The sequence below is a fragment of the Haliotis rufescens genome, unplaced genomic scaffold, assembly GCF_023055435.1.
Source record: "Haliotis rufescens isolate VD_foot unplaced genomic scaffold, xgHalRufe1.0.p SCAF_5, whole genome shotgun sequence".
Lineage (NCBI taxonomy): Eukaryota > Metazoa > Mollusca > Gastropoda > Lepetellida > Haliotidae > Haliotis > Haliotis rufescens.
The window spans coordinates 50586000-50603213 of NW_025964223.1; the positions used below are offsets into that span (position 1 = coordinate 50586000).

At 40.0% G+C, this 17214-nt stretch overlaps 1 protein-coding gene across 6 annotated transcripts in view; it reads right to left on the reverse strand.

Annotated features, from left to right (window-relative positions):
* Positions 1-1022: 1022 nt before the first annotated feature.
* The window catches only part of LOC124126830 (four and a half LIM domains protein 2-like), a 161258-nt gene continuing 145066 nt past the window's right edge, over positions 1023-17214 (reverse strand). For all 6 annotated transcript variants that reach the window (XM_048384396.1, XM_048384394.1, XM_046490369.2 and 3 more), the window contains 4 exons: positions 6774-6948; positions 5413-5582; positions 4294-4480; positions 1023-3633 (listed from right to left, as the gene is read on the reverse strand). In XM_048384396.1, coding sequence (XP_048240353.1) covers positions 3488-3633; positions 4294-4480; positions 5413-5582; positions 6774-6948 — 678 coding nt within the window. In that variant the 3' untranslated portion in view covers positions 1023-3487. The remainder of the gene's footprint in view (positions 3634-4293; positions 4481-5412; positions 5583-6773; positions 6949-17214) is intronic.

The following is a 17214-nucleotide window of genomic DNA, read 5'->3' on the forward strand; positions in this document are numbered from 1 at the left end:
TAGGGGAGAATAGGTCCCAAGTGTATATTGATGTAGGGGAGAATAGGTCCCAAGTGTATATTGATGTAGGGGAGAATAGGTCCCAAGTGTATATTGATGTAGGGGAGAAGAGGTCCCAAGTGTATATTGATGTAGGGGAGAAGAGGTCCCAAGTGTATATTGATGTAGGGGAGAAGAGGTCCCAAGTGTATATTGATGTAGGGGAGAATAGGTCCCAAGTGTATATTGATGTAGGGGAGAATAGGTCCCAAGTGTATATTGATGTAGGTGAGAAGAGGTCCCAAGTGTATATTGATGTAGGGGAGAATAGGTCCCAAGTGTATATTGATGTAGGGGAGAAGAGGTCCCAAGTGTATATTGATGTAGGGGAGAAGAGGTCCCAAGTGTATATTGATGTAGGGGAGAAGAGGTCCCAAGTGTATATTGATGTAGGGGAGAAGAGGTCCCAAGTGTATATTGATGTAGGGGAGAAGAGGTCCCAAGTGTATATTGATGTAGGGGAACAATGGAACATTTCATAGACAGACTGCTCAACTCTTGAAAGGGATACTGACATTTTGCATAATCTTGTGAAACTCAAAGGAATGTTTACTTTCTTGTTTGTTTATTTGAATTGAAATGAAACTGAACACATCAGTTCCATGGAAACCTCTGAGCAATCAGTACTCGCCCAAACACACTATCCCTATCAGGCCTGTGAAGATCCAGGGTAGAAGAAGTCTTCAGCAACCCATGCTTGCCATAAAAGGCGACTATGCTTGTCATAAGAGGCAACTAACGGGATTGGGTGGTCAGGCTCGTGGTCTTGGTTGATGCATGTCATCGTATCCCAATTGCATGGATCGATGGACATGAGGTCAATTGCTGGATTGTCTGGTCTAGACTTGATTATTTACAGACCGCCGTCATATTGCTGAGAGCGGCGTTAAACAACAAACAAACAAAACAAAACTATCCCCATCAAAACATGAGTGGTATGTTTTTTGAAGATATCAATGATTTAACAATAAACAATACAAATCTTTCAATAATAAAAACTTTATTGACTAAGATTTATCTGCATGTACAAGATATTGTAGCTAATGGGATCACATTGGTGGGCCTTCAAGCCACAGGAGGACATGATTGCATATATTCTACAGTCATTCTTTTGTGTTACAGTACACATTGAAGCACACAGGCAAAAACAGTCCAGAGTCATGCTCGTACAAAATACCTAACTCCACTGGAAGACGTGGTCACTCACTCGAGTTACAAATGACGATATTATGATCTCAATTCAGTTCCTTGACATATTCTAAGATAACTTTGGTATCAAGTCGTGGCTGTGTTCTGGGATAAAGTCCTATCACGCCCTAGTTACGGTGAAAGTACATGGGACAGTGACGTTCCTATGGTTTGGGATTCAATGCCTGATATTTCTTCACCATGCTCATTATATATTTTGTAATGACCTAGAACAGTGGTATGTAAAATATGCAAACAGTACACATCAAGGTAAAATAAATAGGACATGACAATCTATAACAAAACAAGCTAGAAGAAAGAACGGCAACAGATTTTCCAAGCATTTTAAAATTTCAGGTTTACTGATATAACAAAGAAACAAACCTCGATTCATGTTGAATGACCAGGAAGCAAGGTGTCTGTAGACTTGAAAATACACATAACACAAGCAGATATATTACTTGGGTGTTAATAGCACCAGAGAAATATAAAGAAATGATGTCTACATAATAGACTAAGTTATTCAACAATACATACTTGTACGACTTCATAGCACTGTAACAAGATGGGAGGGAGATTGCGATACCATATGTATTGCCCTACAAGAGTTGTGATACGATACATATTGCCCTACAAAGGTTACGATATACTACATGCATCATGAGACATCTCACTGATAACTGGTTTACAAGATAAAGGCTTATGCCATAAGCACAACTTTGGGGGGGTCATTCACTACCAAATTATAACAGTCTTATCGCAGTAATCCTTGTCTGTTGCAGCAGCTATGTAGTACACACGTATCTGTACATCCCTACTGATTCCATAAACAATAGGCTGAGAAGAAAGTTTGTATATACATTATCAACCTTGTGCAGTGTTAACATTTGCAGGCAAACTGAACAGTGCCAGGTCTCTCTGCTGTTTGTATATATATATATTTATGGTAAGTTGGACAACTTTTGCCCAATCAATTTGACCTGTTAATGTCCATAAATTGTTTCAAAACAAAACTTTTGTACAGGTTGAACAGATATGAAGACAAAGCTTTCATATTTACTTCCATCTTATGAAAATTGAAACATTTTTTAGAATTTTTTTTAGTAGTCTATTTCCTGTTATACATAAAACGTATTATGAAACCTTATGCATTAATACTGCACCTGACCTCTGCTTTGTCCTCAGATCGGTTGTGTGGCAGATAGTATTCAGCTCTGAATCAATATATGGAATATATAATACAGGTGTAACAGACAGGTTATATACACAGAGTTTTAGACTAGAATTGAAGTCATAACATACAGACATACTTAATCGTAATTTCTGAAATGTGAAAAATGAATTCATCTTCCTATATTTAGAAAACAATTTATCTCATCATTGGCAACTCCAACCAACTGAAAACATAAAATGCAAAACTGCACAAAAATCAAACTTTTGTTATTCTATGTAGCTCATCACCCTACCTAAACATCAGCTTCTAAGTTTCAGTCCTTGATATTTTCTTGTTGATATGTTTAAGATTTGAACCCAAGACGAAAAAGTGTAAAATATTCAATAAACATTTTTCAGCGAAAGAAAATCTGACTTTCAGTAAAAGTGAAAATGTCAAACCAAGTATTTTACACAGTGTCAACTGGCACGCACAATACGTCACCTTCATCTGACTGGCTGAGATAAATAAATTATAAATATATTTCTGTCATCCGGTCTCCTTTTCACACCTCTCGCACATCACTAAAGCAACATCAAGCCAGTTGAGAGATTCCTACGCCACCTACTGTCTAATTATGCATTCACCTTGCATCCATAAGGGATAGGTAACAATGTAGCAAGTTGGTTATCATTATGTTTTAGGAAAACAACTGTGCATGCAGCTGCACCAACCTTACAGAAGCAGTTGTCATCATAACATCACAAGGTATTCACCAACCTCCTAATGGTAATGTATCAAGAAGTTGTACATCCATATGTGTGGCAGTGGGGATTTGACACTGTTAATTTGCATATGCAGATCACAATGTCAGATTTTGGTACTGCTGCCTGTTGGATGGAATAGTTTTCTGTTTGGCTATGTTTTAGTAAAATCTGCACATTTGTCAAAATAGATGACGTCCCATAAGATCTGTGGAGTTGAGAGTTGAGAGTTGAAGCACTTGGTGTAAACATATCCTTGGGACCCTGATACAGTACACGTTCTCCTCGGGAGGTGTCTCCTCCCTTTTCCCATTGTTACCCATCCCTTGGTTGTGGTATGTAGTTAGCGTCCACACTCCGGGCACACAATGTCGTCGCCGTTCATCAGGAAGCCGCGGCCGACCATGGAGGCATTGCACTTGTAGCATACAAAGCAGTCACTGTGCCAGTGACGTTCCTCGAAAGAGATGAACTTTGTGCCACCAATACCTGCAACACACAAGCCCTTACTGTCAATGAATGAAATATTTCTTTTACTTCTTGCATATATTTTGTTTGGCACCTTAAACTCTTGCCTTTCCCCTCCCCCCCCCCCCATTTAAATGCTGAGTGGATGCTTTTTGATAGATGTCTTTCTGTTATTAATCTGACTTTGTTTTCAGTGATCTTATCGAATCCCTCGCATCTACCTGATAATATGGTATTCATCCAGAAATCAGAGATGGCAATGGGTTAAACTGGAACCTTTTCAGTGGAAATGCAGGGGTTTGAGTGGTGGAGTTGCATAGAAGACGATTTACAGATATAGTCCAAATGGTTTGGCAATTGGTGGAATTCCATGTGCCTGCAAAAATCTTGATGGATATTGATGTGGTACAACTCTCACAAATGAAATATGTAACAGAAACAGTCTACTTAAAAATCACATGTCCACAGGGAAAATTCTCATCATTGGACAGTGGGGTAACTAAAAATGGCTCAGGTGTCATTACACTGAAATTTAAGGTTGATTTCCCACCCAAGTACAATTTTCTTATCATATTTAAAGTCGTTCAATGAATAAGATGGCAGTGTAATAACAGGCTGTAAACCCCAACTCAGTAAGTTCCATTCTTACATAAGACTGTAATATGTGTGTTGTAAACTCACCTGTGATTGGCTGTGTGCAACGACAGCACTTCTTGGCGAACAGTTGACCGTAGCAGTCTCCGCAGTATGGCTTCTCGTCCCTTGATGTGAACTTCTCTCCAGATAGCATCTTGTTGCAGTTGGTGCATGTGAAGCATTCCTTGTGCCATGGTGTGCCCTTGTAGGCAATCCCTCCCTTGTTGATCACCTGGACACACAACAGGCCTGGTCAACACAGGTTCATGACACCGACAGACATATACACAATGTCGGCATCTCCATAAAACCATTACTTTGTAAGGCGCCATGGTCTGCTGCTGGCTTCAAGGTTAGTTTACCCAGTTGTTAAAAGAGCCCATTGAAATTCAGAGATTGCCTTCATTACATAGAGACAACTGTCAGGAGCTAGCAAATCTGTATGTACCAGACCTTATTCAAAATATGGCAAAGACATTTCATTGGTCCCATATCAATCAAATGCCCTCTTACTGGTATAGTATTCACAATATTGTTTGTAATTTTTATGCTTAATAAATGGCCAGACGTTACCATTTTGTTCAATAAATCGGTACCAAACTGTTTCCATCCCAATAAATCCCATGTGATCTTAACATATTTTTTACATATTTACATGGGCAATTGGGGGGCACGGGTGGCCCAGTCATCTACGGTGCCAAAATTTGATGTTCAGAGTTGCGTCCCTAAGGCATGCCAGAAACCTATGATTGTGGGTTCGAATCCTGATTCCCCCTGATTAGGTTTTTAGGTTTGTCAGCACCATACCCGTGCTTGTGGGTTTCACCAGATTGGTAAACGTCGAAGACCTGCATCACTTCGATCTTTCCTCCTACATTAAGCTGACATGCCGTGATATAACTAAAATACTGTTAAAAGCGGCGTTAAACAACTCGTTCACTACATGGGCAATTGTATTCTTCTGGCCTCTTGATCCTCAAGACGATCTTAGCACTACATCTGGCTTAACTCCCTTCAACCTTGACCTACAACAGCTGTCGATCTTAGCACTACATCTGGCTTAACTCCCTTCAACCTTGACCTACAACAGCTGTCGAGCCCAGTCGCTTTGTGGAACGTACAAGGCCTTGGTCAACCTCCAGAAATGACCAGTGCAGCACTTACCCCGGCACACTTTGTACATCTCTGTGCATAGTTGGTCTCGTAGCATGGGACACAGATGACAAGTTCGTCCCTCGGGATGAAGCTCATGTTGCCGATGGGCTGTCTACACTCACTGCAGGTGAAGCAGTTGTCATGCCATTGCTTGCCCTTGTACTCAAACTTCTTCATACCTGGAACACAAACAGAGCTATCAAGCTACATCAAATACTACCGGTATATGCTTTTCGTAAAGAGACAAATAAACTAAATAAGGTGTGCCCCAACTATGGGGATCTTTGACCCTGCAATCAAAGGTCTAACTGGTCCAGGCTCTAATTTTAAATGCTGTTACAATATTGTTGGCTGAAGGTTAAAAGAAATGTTCATTTATACGCCAGGTATTTTTACAAAGAGCAGAAATCACTCTCAGACATTTCACCCAATGGACAATTCCAAACACCAGAAAGTTCAACAACACATACAAGGCTGGAAGAGAGATTGTTATATACCAATTGTTTTTAGAGAGGGATATTTTGTCAGTCTGGGCAGTCTTGAGGCTTACCAGTAATAAAAGGAATTCCTGAGCACAACCTCAAGAATATTTTACAGCACTACTCTGTTTATGGTATTGTGTTAGCTGCAGTTATCATATTTGACCATTTTTTAATAACTCAGCTGGACTACATATCTGGGAGCTGCCATCTTGTCTTCCAAAACTACTCTTAGTTTGTGCTTTAAACTGGAATCTATTCAAATGTCTCTTCTGTGAAATAATGACCTGGGAGGTAAAGATTTAAGGTAGAGATGGGTATGTACCCCACTGAAAATACTAGCCTTTGGGCAATCCCAGATGTGAGCATGTGGTGTAAATTTTACACATTGGCAGCCTCTTCCCAGTTGTGACATAGGAAACAGCTAATGACTATCACCTCATTTTAAGGGCAGTTGTCTAAAGTTGCAGCATGTCAACAACATGACACTGCGTGTTGGAGTTATTCATGCAACAAAACATCGAAGAAAAAAACAAAGGCAAACATGTTTTTTTAAGGTAACAATTACAAATCTGTAAGCTCTGCTGGTGTTCTTCACTCCAGATCGCAGTAATAGACGGGGGGACATAAATAACAGGGTCCCTTTGTAGATCGGGTTGTATTAAAGACTGAGATACACAGTAGGGAATACATGGACTTATATAGACCTGCTTACAGGTCTTTATTCAGCCCAAAGCAAATATCAGTAACAATTCCCAAATTGCAATTAAAAATTTGCCAAGTCCTGTTATTTTATTAATAACTAATGTTATTGTTTGCAGAGGGGAATAGCATTTCACTGATACCAGAACCAATCAGCAAAGTTTTCATCACATCGGTGGTGTTACCTACCTCCCCTAAAGGGCTGTTGGCAGCCATCACAGCGAGCAGCAAAGTTTTCATCGTGGCAGTCAGCACAGTAGATGGCATTGTTCTTGGGGGCAAAGGGCTGATCAACCAGTGACTTCTGACAGCTCACGCACTTGAAACATTCCTCGTGCCAGTGGTAGTCCTTATATGACAGATCCTGAAACAATAGAATAGAAGCATGTCATCTTCATAATGCAGATCATTGTGAAATGTCTTATGCTGTGCAGGTAAAGGCTTATGTTAAATACTTGTCACAGTGTCAATGCTGTGTTTGGGGACCAATCACCAAGCTCTTATGCACACATCTACTGATGAACATGTAATGCTAATCTACTGATATCTAGGAATATCTGATTACAGTATTCGCCGTAATAAGCACCCTGGGCACTAAGAAAATTGATAAAAGTGGTCACCTATTAAAACCATACAGAAGTTAAATCTATTTGTTACATTGTTGTTGGTAGTGAACACAAGCTTTGTTTAAACATCAGTGAAACTTTTTTCATAGTTCCGATGCAATTATATTCCCTTGTCATATACATCTGTCATATACACATATTAATATGGACTTATATTTCAATTCTTGGTCCTTGTAGGGGTACTGATAAAGATAACTTGCAGATGGTAAGTTGGTAAAGGGACGCCGGGCATTAAATACAGTGAATACGATACTTGTATTTGTGTGCATCCTGTTGGTTGTCTGAATCTGCCGTCTGCCCTTCCAGGGGCACAGTTCCACACATACAAGTCCTGTAACCCTTATACTTTAACATGGCTAGCAGTCATTTCAGAATCCACCTCGGAAAGTCCAGGCCTTGATGCATGCTTTGTGCCAAGAAGGTTATTTAACACATACATTGTACTTCAACTTAGACTATTTTGCATGCTATGACGATTGGACAGGAACTGTTTGTGACAAGAATTGAGTGAGTTGAGTATGAGTAACAAAAGAATGAGTAGGGTTTTTACACAGTTTGGATTAACATCCCAACCAAGAACTGCATTCACACTCATGTGTTCATAGTGCAATCAACCTTGGTGTTTCATAGGATAGCAAATTAGAGATAACGGGATGTCATGAAAACATAACAACTGAAAGAAAAAACTGTATTCAGCAAGACTGGGAATAAGTTCAATGTCGACGCTGTATTAATACACTGCAAAGAGCATGCTCAAGACAACAATTATTTCATTATAGAAAACAGGTATTGTCAATTGTGATTCAAATTCTATTCTGAGAAAGTTTGCTAAGGAAGTCAGAAGTAATGTTGGTAAACTGTTCATTTTACATAGTAAATCATTGTTTTACAAACGTTGCTTTCACTCTGAAACAAAGTCTGCAGACCGTACTGTTTATCCTAGAACACAAAATGAAAATTCCTTTTGCTAAGATCTAACATCTTAACCCCAGATTGTTTGGCTTTGTTGGGAAAAGGGTGAAGGAAACATGACAAAACACTTCCTTCGTGAAAAACACATCAGCAATTTATAACGCATTAGGTTTTAGGAAACCACAAAGCTGAAGGCATTAACGCTTGTCATTTCACAGGCTCTCCACATAATCACTCCAACACACTCAATGTCCCTGCTCACACACACAACACATGTTGGCAGTATCACAGATTAGCTGCAACTGTTTGTGCCTCTGCTTACAAGTCCCCCATCATATTTTGTGGTTAGGTAACTCCATTTTACACTGATAATAGGAACATCAGAGTTTGGGCAATTGTTCATTCCATGACTATCAAAACAAGTGAGATGTTGCAGGTTAACAATACAGAAAGGTTTAAACCTTCAGAAGATGGGAAAAGAATAGACTGCAGAAACACTCGCTTTGGTTTCATGTGGTTGTCATGTGGAAAGTTTATATAACTTTAACCAAGGCCAGCAGTGTTGTGGGCAACTGTTACTTAATGCAATCACAAATATTGTAATGTTCTGTTCACCACACGATATGCTTATGATATGTTTGTTGTTTTTACGCCGCAGTAAGTAATACTCGCGTCACATCACAGCTGTCTATAAATAATCGAGTGAGGGCCAGACAAACCAGTGACTGATATCATGAGCAGCACCACTGTTACAGAGATCAGACGACACTCAATGGCCAGGGTGCCAATGTACAGAGCAATCTTAGCGCTCAGGTGATCGTAACTCCTATACCTTAACATAGACTTATGACAGTCGTAGAGCTAAGGCTGTTTTGTACAATGGCACCCAGTTTACCAAGTTTGACCACCTGATTCAATTTAGTGCCTCTGACTGACAATCAAGTGCTGGGATTTGTTGGAGGCAGTACATAGTTGTGAACATGGGTACCTGGAGGGTTGATGAGCTAGAGGACTTATTCATTGTATGCAGTACATAGTTGTGAACATGGGTACCTGGAGGGTTGATGAGCTAGAGGACTTATTCATTGTATGCAGTACATAGTTGTGAACATTGGTACCTGGAGGGTTGATGAGCTAGAGGACTTATTCATTGTATGCAGTACATAGTTGTGAACATGGGTACCTGGAGGGTTGATGAGCTAGAGGACTTATTCATTGTATGCAGTACATAGTTGTGAACATTGGTACCTGGAGGGTTGATGAGCTAGAGGACTTATTCATTGTATACAGTACAGAGTTGTGAACATGGGTACCTGGAGGGTTGATGATCTAGAGGACTTATTCATTGTATACAGTACAAAGTTGTGAACATGGGTACCTGGAGGGTTGATGATCTAGAGGACCTATTCATTGTATACAGTACAGAGTTGTGAACATGGGTACCGGGTGGGATGATGAGCTAGAGGACTTATTCATTGTATACAGTTCAAAGTTGTGAACATGGGTACCGGGTGGGATGATGAGCTAGAGGACTTATTCATTGTATACAGTACAAAGTTGTGAACATGGGTACCTGGAGGGTTGATGATCTAGAGGACTTAATCATTGTATACAGTACAGAGTTGTGAACATGGGTACCGGGTGGGATGATGAGCTAGAGGACTTATTCATTGTATACAGTACAGAGTTGTGAACATGGGTACCGGGTGGGATGATGAGCTAGAGGACTTATTCATTGTATACAGTACATAGTTGTGAACATGGGTACCTGGAGGGATGAGCTTGGGGACTTATATGGTGTTTTACAAGCCCAGGAAGTAACATGCTCGTTCAGTGAATCATGCACAATAAACTATGTTACTATAAATATAAGTTAAAAATACTTGTAAATTTATTATCTTTCTTGAAGGTGTATGAGTTCTGCTTTACATGCACTGTTCATTCTCTGGAGAATTGTAGCAGACATTTCTCTGGTGAACAATGAATAAATAATGACAACAGGCAAACCAGACTGCATAAAACAGTCGTCTCTTGAACCACACAGATATCAATGTCTCTCATAAAAGAACTCATATATAAAGCAGGCACAAGTTCCCGGCACGACAGGTTTGATAACTGTCAGTACTCGTGCAAACTTCCTCATGCAATTTGGAAGTTTTTAGTTTATTAACGACAACCGTTAGCATCAAGCTGGGCAATTTCTAGACAAACCATATGTGAATCTTGGGTATTTTGACACAAAATGCTGAGAAGTAGCGTCCCAGGGTAGTGATATTTAGAATAATGTGTCTGAATAGTGTTCTATTTGTAAGCATCAATACAGGTACCTCCTGGCATGAAAACAGACTTGTTTTATGGTTGTTACATATTCCAAATATCCAAGGGTCCTATTTCCTGCAGCTTGATTCCCTTAGCAGTTGTTCTTCAAGCATGGACAAACATACAACAAACAACTAGGTATGTGACAATTTGATGTAATATTATCTTAAGAAACCTAAACACACTGTACCAATGATGGTCCGTACAGTGACTTCAGTACAGTGACTTCCGTACAGTGACTTCCGTACAGTCTTTTCGTACAATATGTGAAACCTTGTGAACTCAAATTTCATGTATACTGCTACTTCAAATATCGTTCAACACAATTTTGTAACATTAAGGAGTCTTAACAGAATCTGTATTGGAGTCTGTGACTTTAGTCACTAGTCTGTGAGTGAGTGAGTGAGTATGGTTTTACGCCGCTTTTAGCAATATTCCAGCAATATCACGGCGGGGGACACCAGAAATGGGCTTCACACATTGTACCCATGTCGGGAATCGAACCCGGGTCTTCGGCCTGACGAGCTAACGCTTTAAACACTAGGCTACTCACTAGTCTCAAGCCTATGTCTAGTTAGATATGGTAAAAATAAAATCTACTGAAATTAATGCTTAATGCTTGGGTCTTGTAGACTTAAAGTGCAGGTATAATAAAAAATAGCAATAGATTCTTCTTACATCATTATGTAGTCAGTATGATGTACAATATGATGGCCAAGAAAAAAAGTGTGAAAACGTAAACATGGCGCTGTTGCACATAATTAAAAGTACGTATTTTTTAGGTCAAAGCCAAACAAATCTTAAAAGCGCTAACGAGGAGACATGGCTTAATTAGCACACCCGGTTAGGCCTGCAAGCTGATTGGGTATTACCACCGGCTGGGTACAGAATATATGCATTTCATAAGCATGGGATCAAGGTAAAATCTGCCCCAGATGAAACATGTGTAGTCAGCAATATTTTTCCTACACATCTCAATGTCCTGGATTTATTAAGTCTGGTTTGTGCAAACAAGTGGTTGATGTCATGAGCACAGTCACGCACTGTACCCACCAAGTCCTCATGAGTGAGTTGGCTTTAACACCACTTTGAACAGTAATCCAGTTATATCGTGGAGTGTCAGCTTAATGGGAGAGGAAAGCCTGAAGAGATGCAGGTCTCAGACATTTACCAATTTGGTAAAACCCATGAGCACAGGGATGGTGCTGACAAACCTGGACACAAAACCAGGGCGAACCAGGAGTCGAACCCATGATAACAGGCTTTCAGCATACCCAAGGGTCACAACTCTGCACAGCAACTTGTAGCTCCTACTACTACTGGACCCCTGCCCTCCGATCCTCATGACTTATGACGAGTGGCCCAGAGTTATCCAGAGTTGCGTCCCTTGGGCACGCAAGAAACCATGATTGTGGGTTCAAATCCCGGTTCGCTTAGGTTTGTTTAGCACCTGTGTGAGGGGGGGGGGCACGGGTGGCCCAGTAGTCTAAGGCGCCGCGATTCGCTGTGCAGAGTTGCGTCCTGTGGGCATGCCAGAAACCTATGATTATGGGTTCGAATCCCGGTTCGCCCCAATTATGTTTCAAGGTTTGTCAGCACCATACCCGTGCTCGTGGGTTTCACCGAAGTGGTAAACGTCTGAGACCTGCATCACTTCGGCCTTTCCTCCCAAATTAAGCTGACACACCGCGATATAACTGGAATACTGTTAAAAGCAGCGTTAAACCCAACTCACTCGCTCAGCTCTTACAAGATTGAAGTACTGTTGAACTGATCATGGGGTAAGTCCACAATTTAGTGACACCCAATCCCCCCTAACTTCCTTCAGAACATGTGTAGGGTAATGCCACCTTACTCTGCCTCAGAGCAGGTGGAGGGGATGAGTGCACCATCTTCATCAGGATCTTATTCCCCATCTTTCCCGCTTCTGCCAGGAGACAGGTGTACTCCCAGGAGACATGGCCTGGCCACTGGTGCCAAAGATGGACAAGATGTGTCAGTGGAATGATCCGAGACAAGAATCTGTGAAGTATCAGTGTTATTTACATGAACAACACATCTAGTCCTTGGATGAAGACTGATCCACTTACAGAGCCAACTCTACTTGTGAATGAACAGGTGAAGAGTGTAGAATCTATCAAAACACCTCGAAACAATAACACCATTGTCAGGGGAGTGAAGACTATGACAGCTCTGTGGATTGGTGTGTTCCTAAAGAATGAAAAGATCAAGCTGCCATGTCAGTCAACTCTTATACTTTAATATCCATTAACACCTTTCCGTTATATGTTTTGATCAGGAGATAGAGAATCATTAGTCAGAAATATCACTAGAAGACCATCTAACAACTTTCTTACTTAGGACCGAGTGAGGTTAGGGGAGTGAGTGAGGTTTTACGCCGCTTTTAGCAATATTCCAGCAATATCACGGCGGAGGACACCACAAATGGGCTTCACACATTGTACCCATGTCGGGAATCGAACCCGGTTCTTCGGCGTGATGAGCGAATGCTTTAACCACTAGGCTACTCGACCGCCCCTAGTGAGGGCAGGGAGATATATTCCATGTGGAAACAATAGTCAATTACGTCCTTCAGCAACTTCGATTAAAATCTAAAACAATGAGTAGATCACTTATATGGTGGTGCAAATCATCTACTGGAAGGGAACACCACCATTCTCAACCAAGCAATCATGTCACGGTACAACTTCCTCTTCATGTCTACATACAAGGCACCAAAATCACTTCCAACAAGAAGACTCCAGACAGGTGTTCACGTCATTCTCACTGCAGACACACTGCCTCAAGACACACTGGTACCTGTCCACATTATTCTTATCAAGTTGGAAGTAGAAGTTTCTGTCATGATGATAAGCTAATGTGTAGATACACTGCCTCAAGGACAGGTCCCCACTCGTTGGGGTGTCTATCTGCACCAAAAGACATGAGACAACATATGGCCTCATGAACTCCCAGGATCCTCTGATGGTGTATCCATGTGTTAATCGGGCACAATTTCACATCTTTAAAACGGGAATCAATTTCACTTGTGTTTCAAAGAAATGTTCTACTGCAAGGAAATCTTTTAAGAACAGAAATGTTAGCACTGCATACATGCAACAAAATGGAGGCCAACAAGGATGCTAAGTTTAAGTCCACACATGGTTTCAATTACTCCAAAACTGCTTACATTTAGTATTTTTCAAGTTTCTTCGAATGAGTTTGACCTCAAAACGTTTTCCAAATTGTAAATTTTTTTTATGAATGATCCATCCTTTCAGTAATGGGAAGCTCTTTGGAAGTTAATAACACATTTCCAGTGCTAAAATACTGTTTGAGCATTTCCTGCTTTGTAAAACATTTGGGACGTAAGGTTAAGTCAATCTGTTTATCACTTAGTCACACCCTTCATTTGGTAAATGAATCGGAAACCTTTTTTTGCAGTCATTTTGCAGGTGAGTGGAAGAAAGTAAAGAGTCCCCCCAAAACACATGTTCAAGGGCTCCTTTGATATTATTCTGTCAATCCCTGACTACTTCCCATTTACAAATTATACATTCTTTCCCTAGATTTTTGTTCTATGGAAGATGAGTTGCATTTTATGTTTGTATGTCCATTTATGATAGTTTAAGACAAACATATTTTTTCAACAAATTAATACTCTCTCAGAACTTCATTACAAACTTCTAACATTGAAACCTTGTTATTATGTGCCAATACATTATAGACTCCCTATCTTCACCTTCGTCATAATTATAATTCTAACTGTACCCTAACTGCACTTTTTACATCATGTTATTGTACCACCACTCTGTAAACACTCCATGTATCTATACTCATATACTGTACTTTGGCCTGGGGTCTTTATACTGAATTAAACTTAATATATAATCGAAACACAAATACATGTGTCAACAAGGGCTGGGACGGGTAGTTCGGGTACCCGGGTCGGACCCGGCTACCCACAGGACTACTGGGACCCGTGGTTATTCACGTGATTATATTGTTTAATGACAATAACTTATCTAGAACTCTATGGTTTCACCACAAGTCACTAATGTTCGTATTTCTTTCTGACTATGCACCCATTCATTCTGACTTTTCATATCTTTGAGTAAAGATATAACTTGAGTCAAATTCAGTGTATGCATGACCAGATTGTTTAATACATGTATCTAAATGCGTTTGCCAGTGCTTTGGTAAGAAAATGCCCAATGGGACATTTTGTACCTATCTCTTGAGACCTACAGAGGGTACCCGGGTAGGGTCGGGTAATAGGGGGTTGGGTACCCGGGTAGTAAATTCGGACTCGTCCCAGCCCTAGTGTCAACAAAAAATAATTAAACGGTTACAACCAGTCCCAATGTTGAATATACTGGTAATTCTATAATTCACTTTGGTCTAATTAACTGGTCATTATCTCGCAAGAACACTAAAGAGATAAATATTTCTCCTTTTTTTAAAAATTTCAATTCCAGAAGTTCAATTTTAACTTTGATGAGTAAGGCCTGACAAAGATACGTTATCTACCTTCCCACAGTCTTCATGTAAGCACATCAGCAGTCCCAGAGCAAGTGTATATGTTTGGACTACACATGTAAAAGGATAGTGATCTGTTTCAACATTGTAGACAAGCTGTTGTGTATCTGCTAGAATGACAGGGTTTCATAGCTGGCATAACAAGGCTGATCGGGCATGTTCAACTATTTATTGCTTCAATGCAACTTTGACATGAAGAATGTCCTGTCATCGCTAATGCCATCTTTTGTCATTATTGGTGGGTAAATTGTTGTTAATACAGCTGAGGCCTTTGTTTTTTTCATGCAGCAATTTCTTAGCAAACGTTCTTGAAACAAATACATGTATTGTGGTTCATGTTTATGAAGTTAACATTCGCAGCTAAATAAATGGACATAGGAGTTACCCTTAGTTTATCTGTTGTTTGATGTCATCGTTAGCAAGTGAGTGAGTGAGTATGGTTTTACGCAGCTTTTAGCAATATTCCAGCAATATCACGGCGGGGGACACCAGAAATGGGCTTCACACATTGTACTCATGTTGGGAAACGAACCTGGGTCTTCGGCATGACGAGCGAACACTTTAACCACCAGGCTACCCGACCGCCCCGCCATCGTTAGCAATATTCCAGCTATATCACAGCAGCCTGTACATAATCAAGTTTGGACCAGACAAATCAGTGACTGTCAACTGAGTCTGACTAACAAATCCATTTCAGGGACTTTTTTATTATAGCGGTAGGTGGGTCAGAGGAAATCAGGGGCAGGTCACCCAAAAATAATACACATAATTTTGGTGGGTCATGAAAAAAAAGGACCCATAATCAAATATGAAGTGCATTTGCATTTTATCATTTCGGAAAATTGAACGGGGGAGGAGGAGAAAATGTACAAGGACATGAGGAGGGTCATCCAAAAATATGACAATCATAAAGGGAGGGTAATTATTTTTCAGTACATTTATTAGTGCATCAAAAACCTAAGACCCACCCCCCCTGCCATAAATGACCCTTAATTGACAAGTATAGGTACTGGGGACCAATTTTATGTTTAAAGAATGAAGGTACAGAAAAGGGACAAGGCCTAAGTGCAGTTTGGTACTGATGTAGCTTCTGTAAAGTAATATGCTGAGTCGGTATTGTATTGCCAATGAGTATCTTAAAAACAGTATTTAATTACAGATAAAATGTTCATGTTTTGTTCCTATTTATTCAATATTTTTTAATCACATAGTTATTATCTAATCAACAGAATTACCTGAAATTATAACCATATTCAAACAATTGAACTACTCCAAGCTAAAGCACAATCTAGACAGATTGCCATGTGACTCTTTCACTGTCACAGGCAGTGTCTTACACTCCCAGCACTGATTCGGACATACAGAGCGAAGTCCTAAGGGTTAATGAACATAATTGAATCAACTTCCGTCCACTGTATATCTCTAGTTCTCAGCCTTCACTTGAGAGTCCTTGACATGAACACTTATGGAGATATTTGTGTAGACACAGTGAGGGCTTGATGTCATAAGCAGAATGATACTTGAACTTGTTTGTGTATTTGTAAATATTTAGATACATAATTCGTGTTTCTTTCTACACCAAACAAACAAGGAATAATTAATGATATAAGAAATTCTCCATTATGTGCCTGGGTCAGGATGCCTGTAGTAAAAATAGTAAGATTTGTATGTGGAACACTGTCACCTGAAAATGTATAATAAAACGTCTTACCAGATAATCCCACATGTCCAATGACTCATACAATAATGAACTCTTAATGATCGACACAAAGCTACACAAAAGATATTTTAATTCAGAAAAACACTTCATTCAACAGTTAATCACATTAGTGTTTAAACCAACACTCAACCTTGTCAATATAATTATTGTGTAAGTATTAATGACATGGGTAACTTGCAACCACAAAATAATGATCTCATAAGCCATATGGTTATATTCATGTTTACATGACTGTCAATAGATTATCTACATAATGATCGGACCCTGTAAGCAGCTAGCTACCATACAAGGGCATGGTAAACTGCCTGCAGCATGCTGGAGGTTAATGAATCACTGTCAGTTTGCCATATGTTATGGAGATATATCACACGTCTGCACAGGACACTAACTGGTGTAAGCTGATAATTAAGCATGTTGATGACTTCAAAAACTCCCTCGCCGTTTCTAAACAAACTGTCTGTCGATCATGAAACCTTTTTGCTTACACTCAAATGTCTATAACTGGCAGTTACAT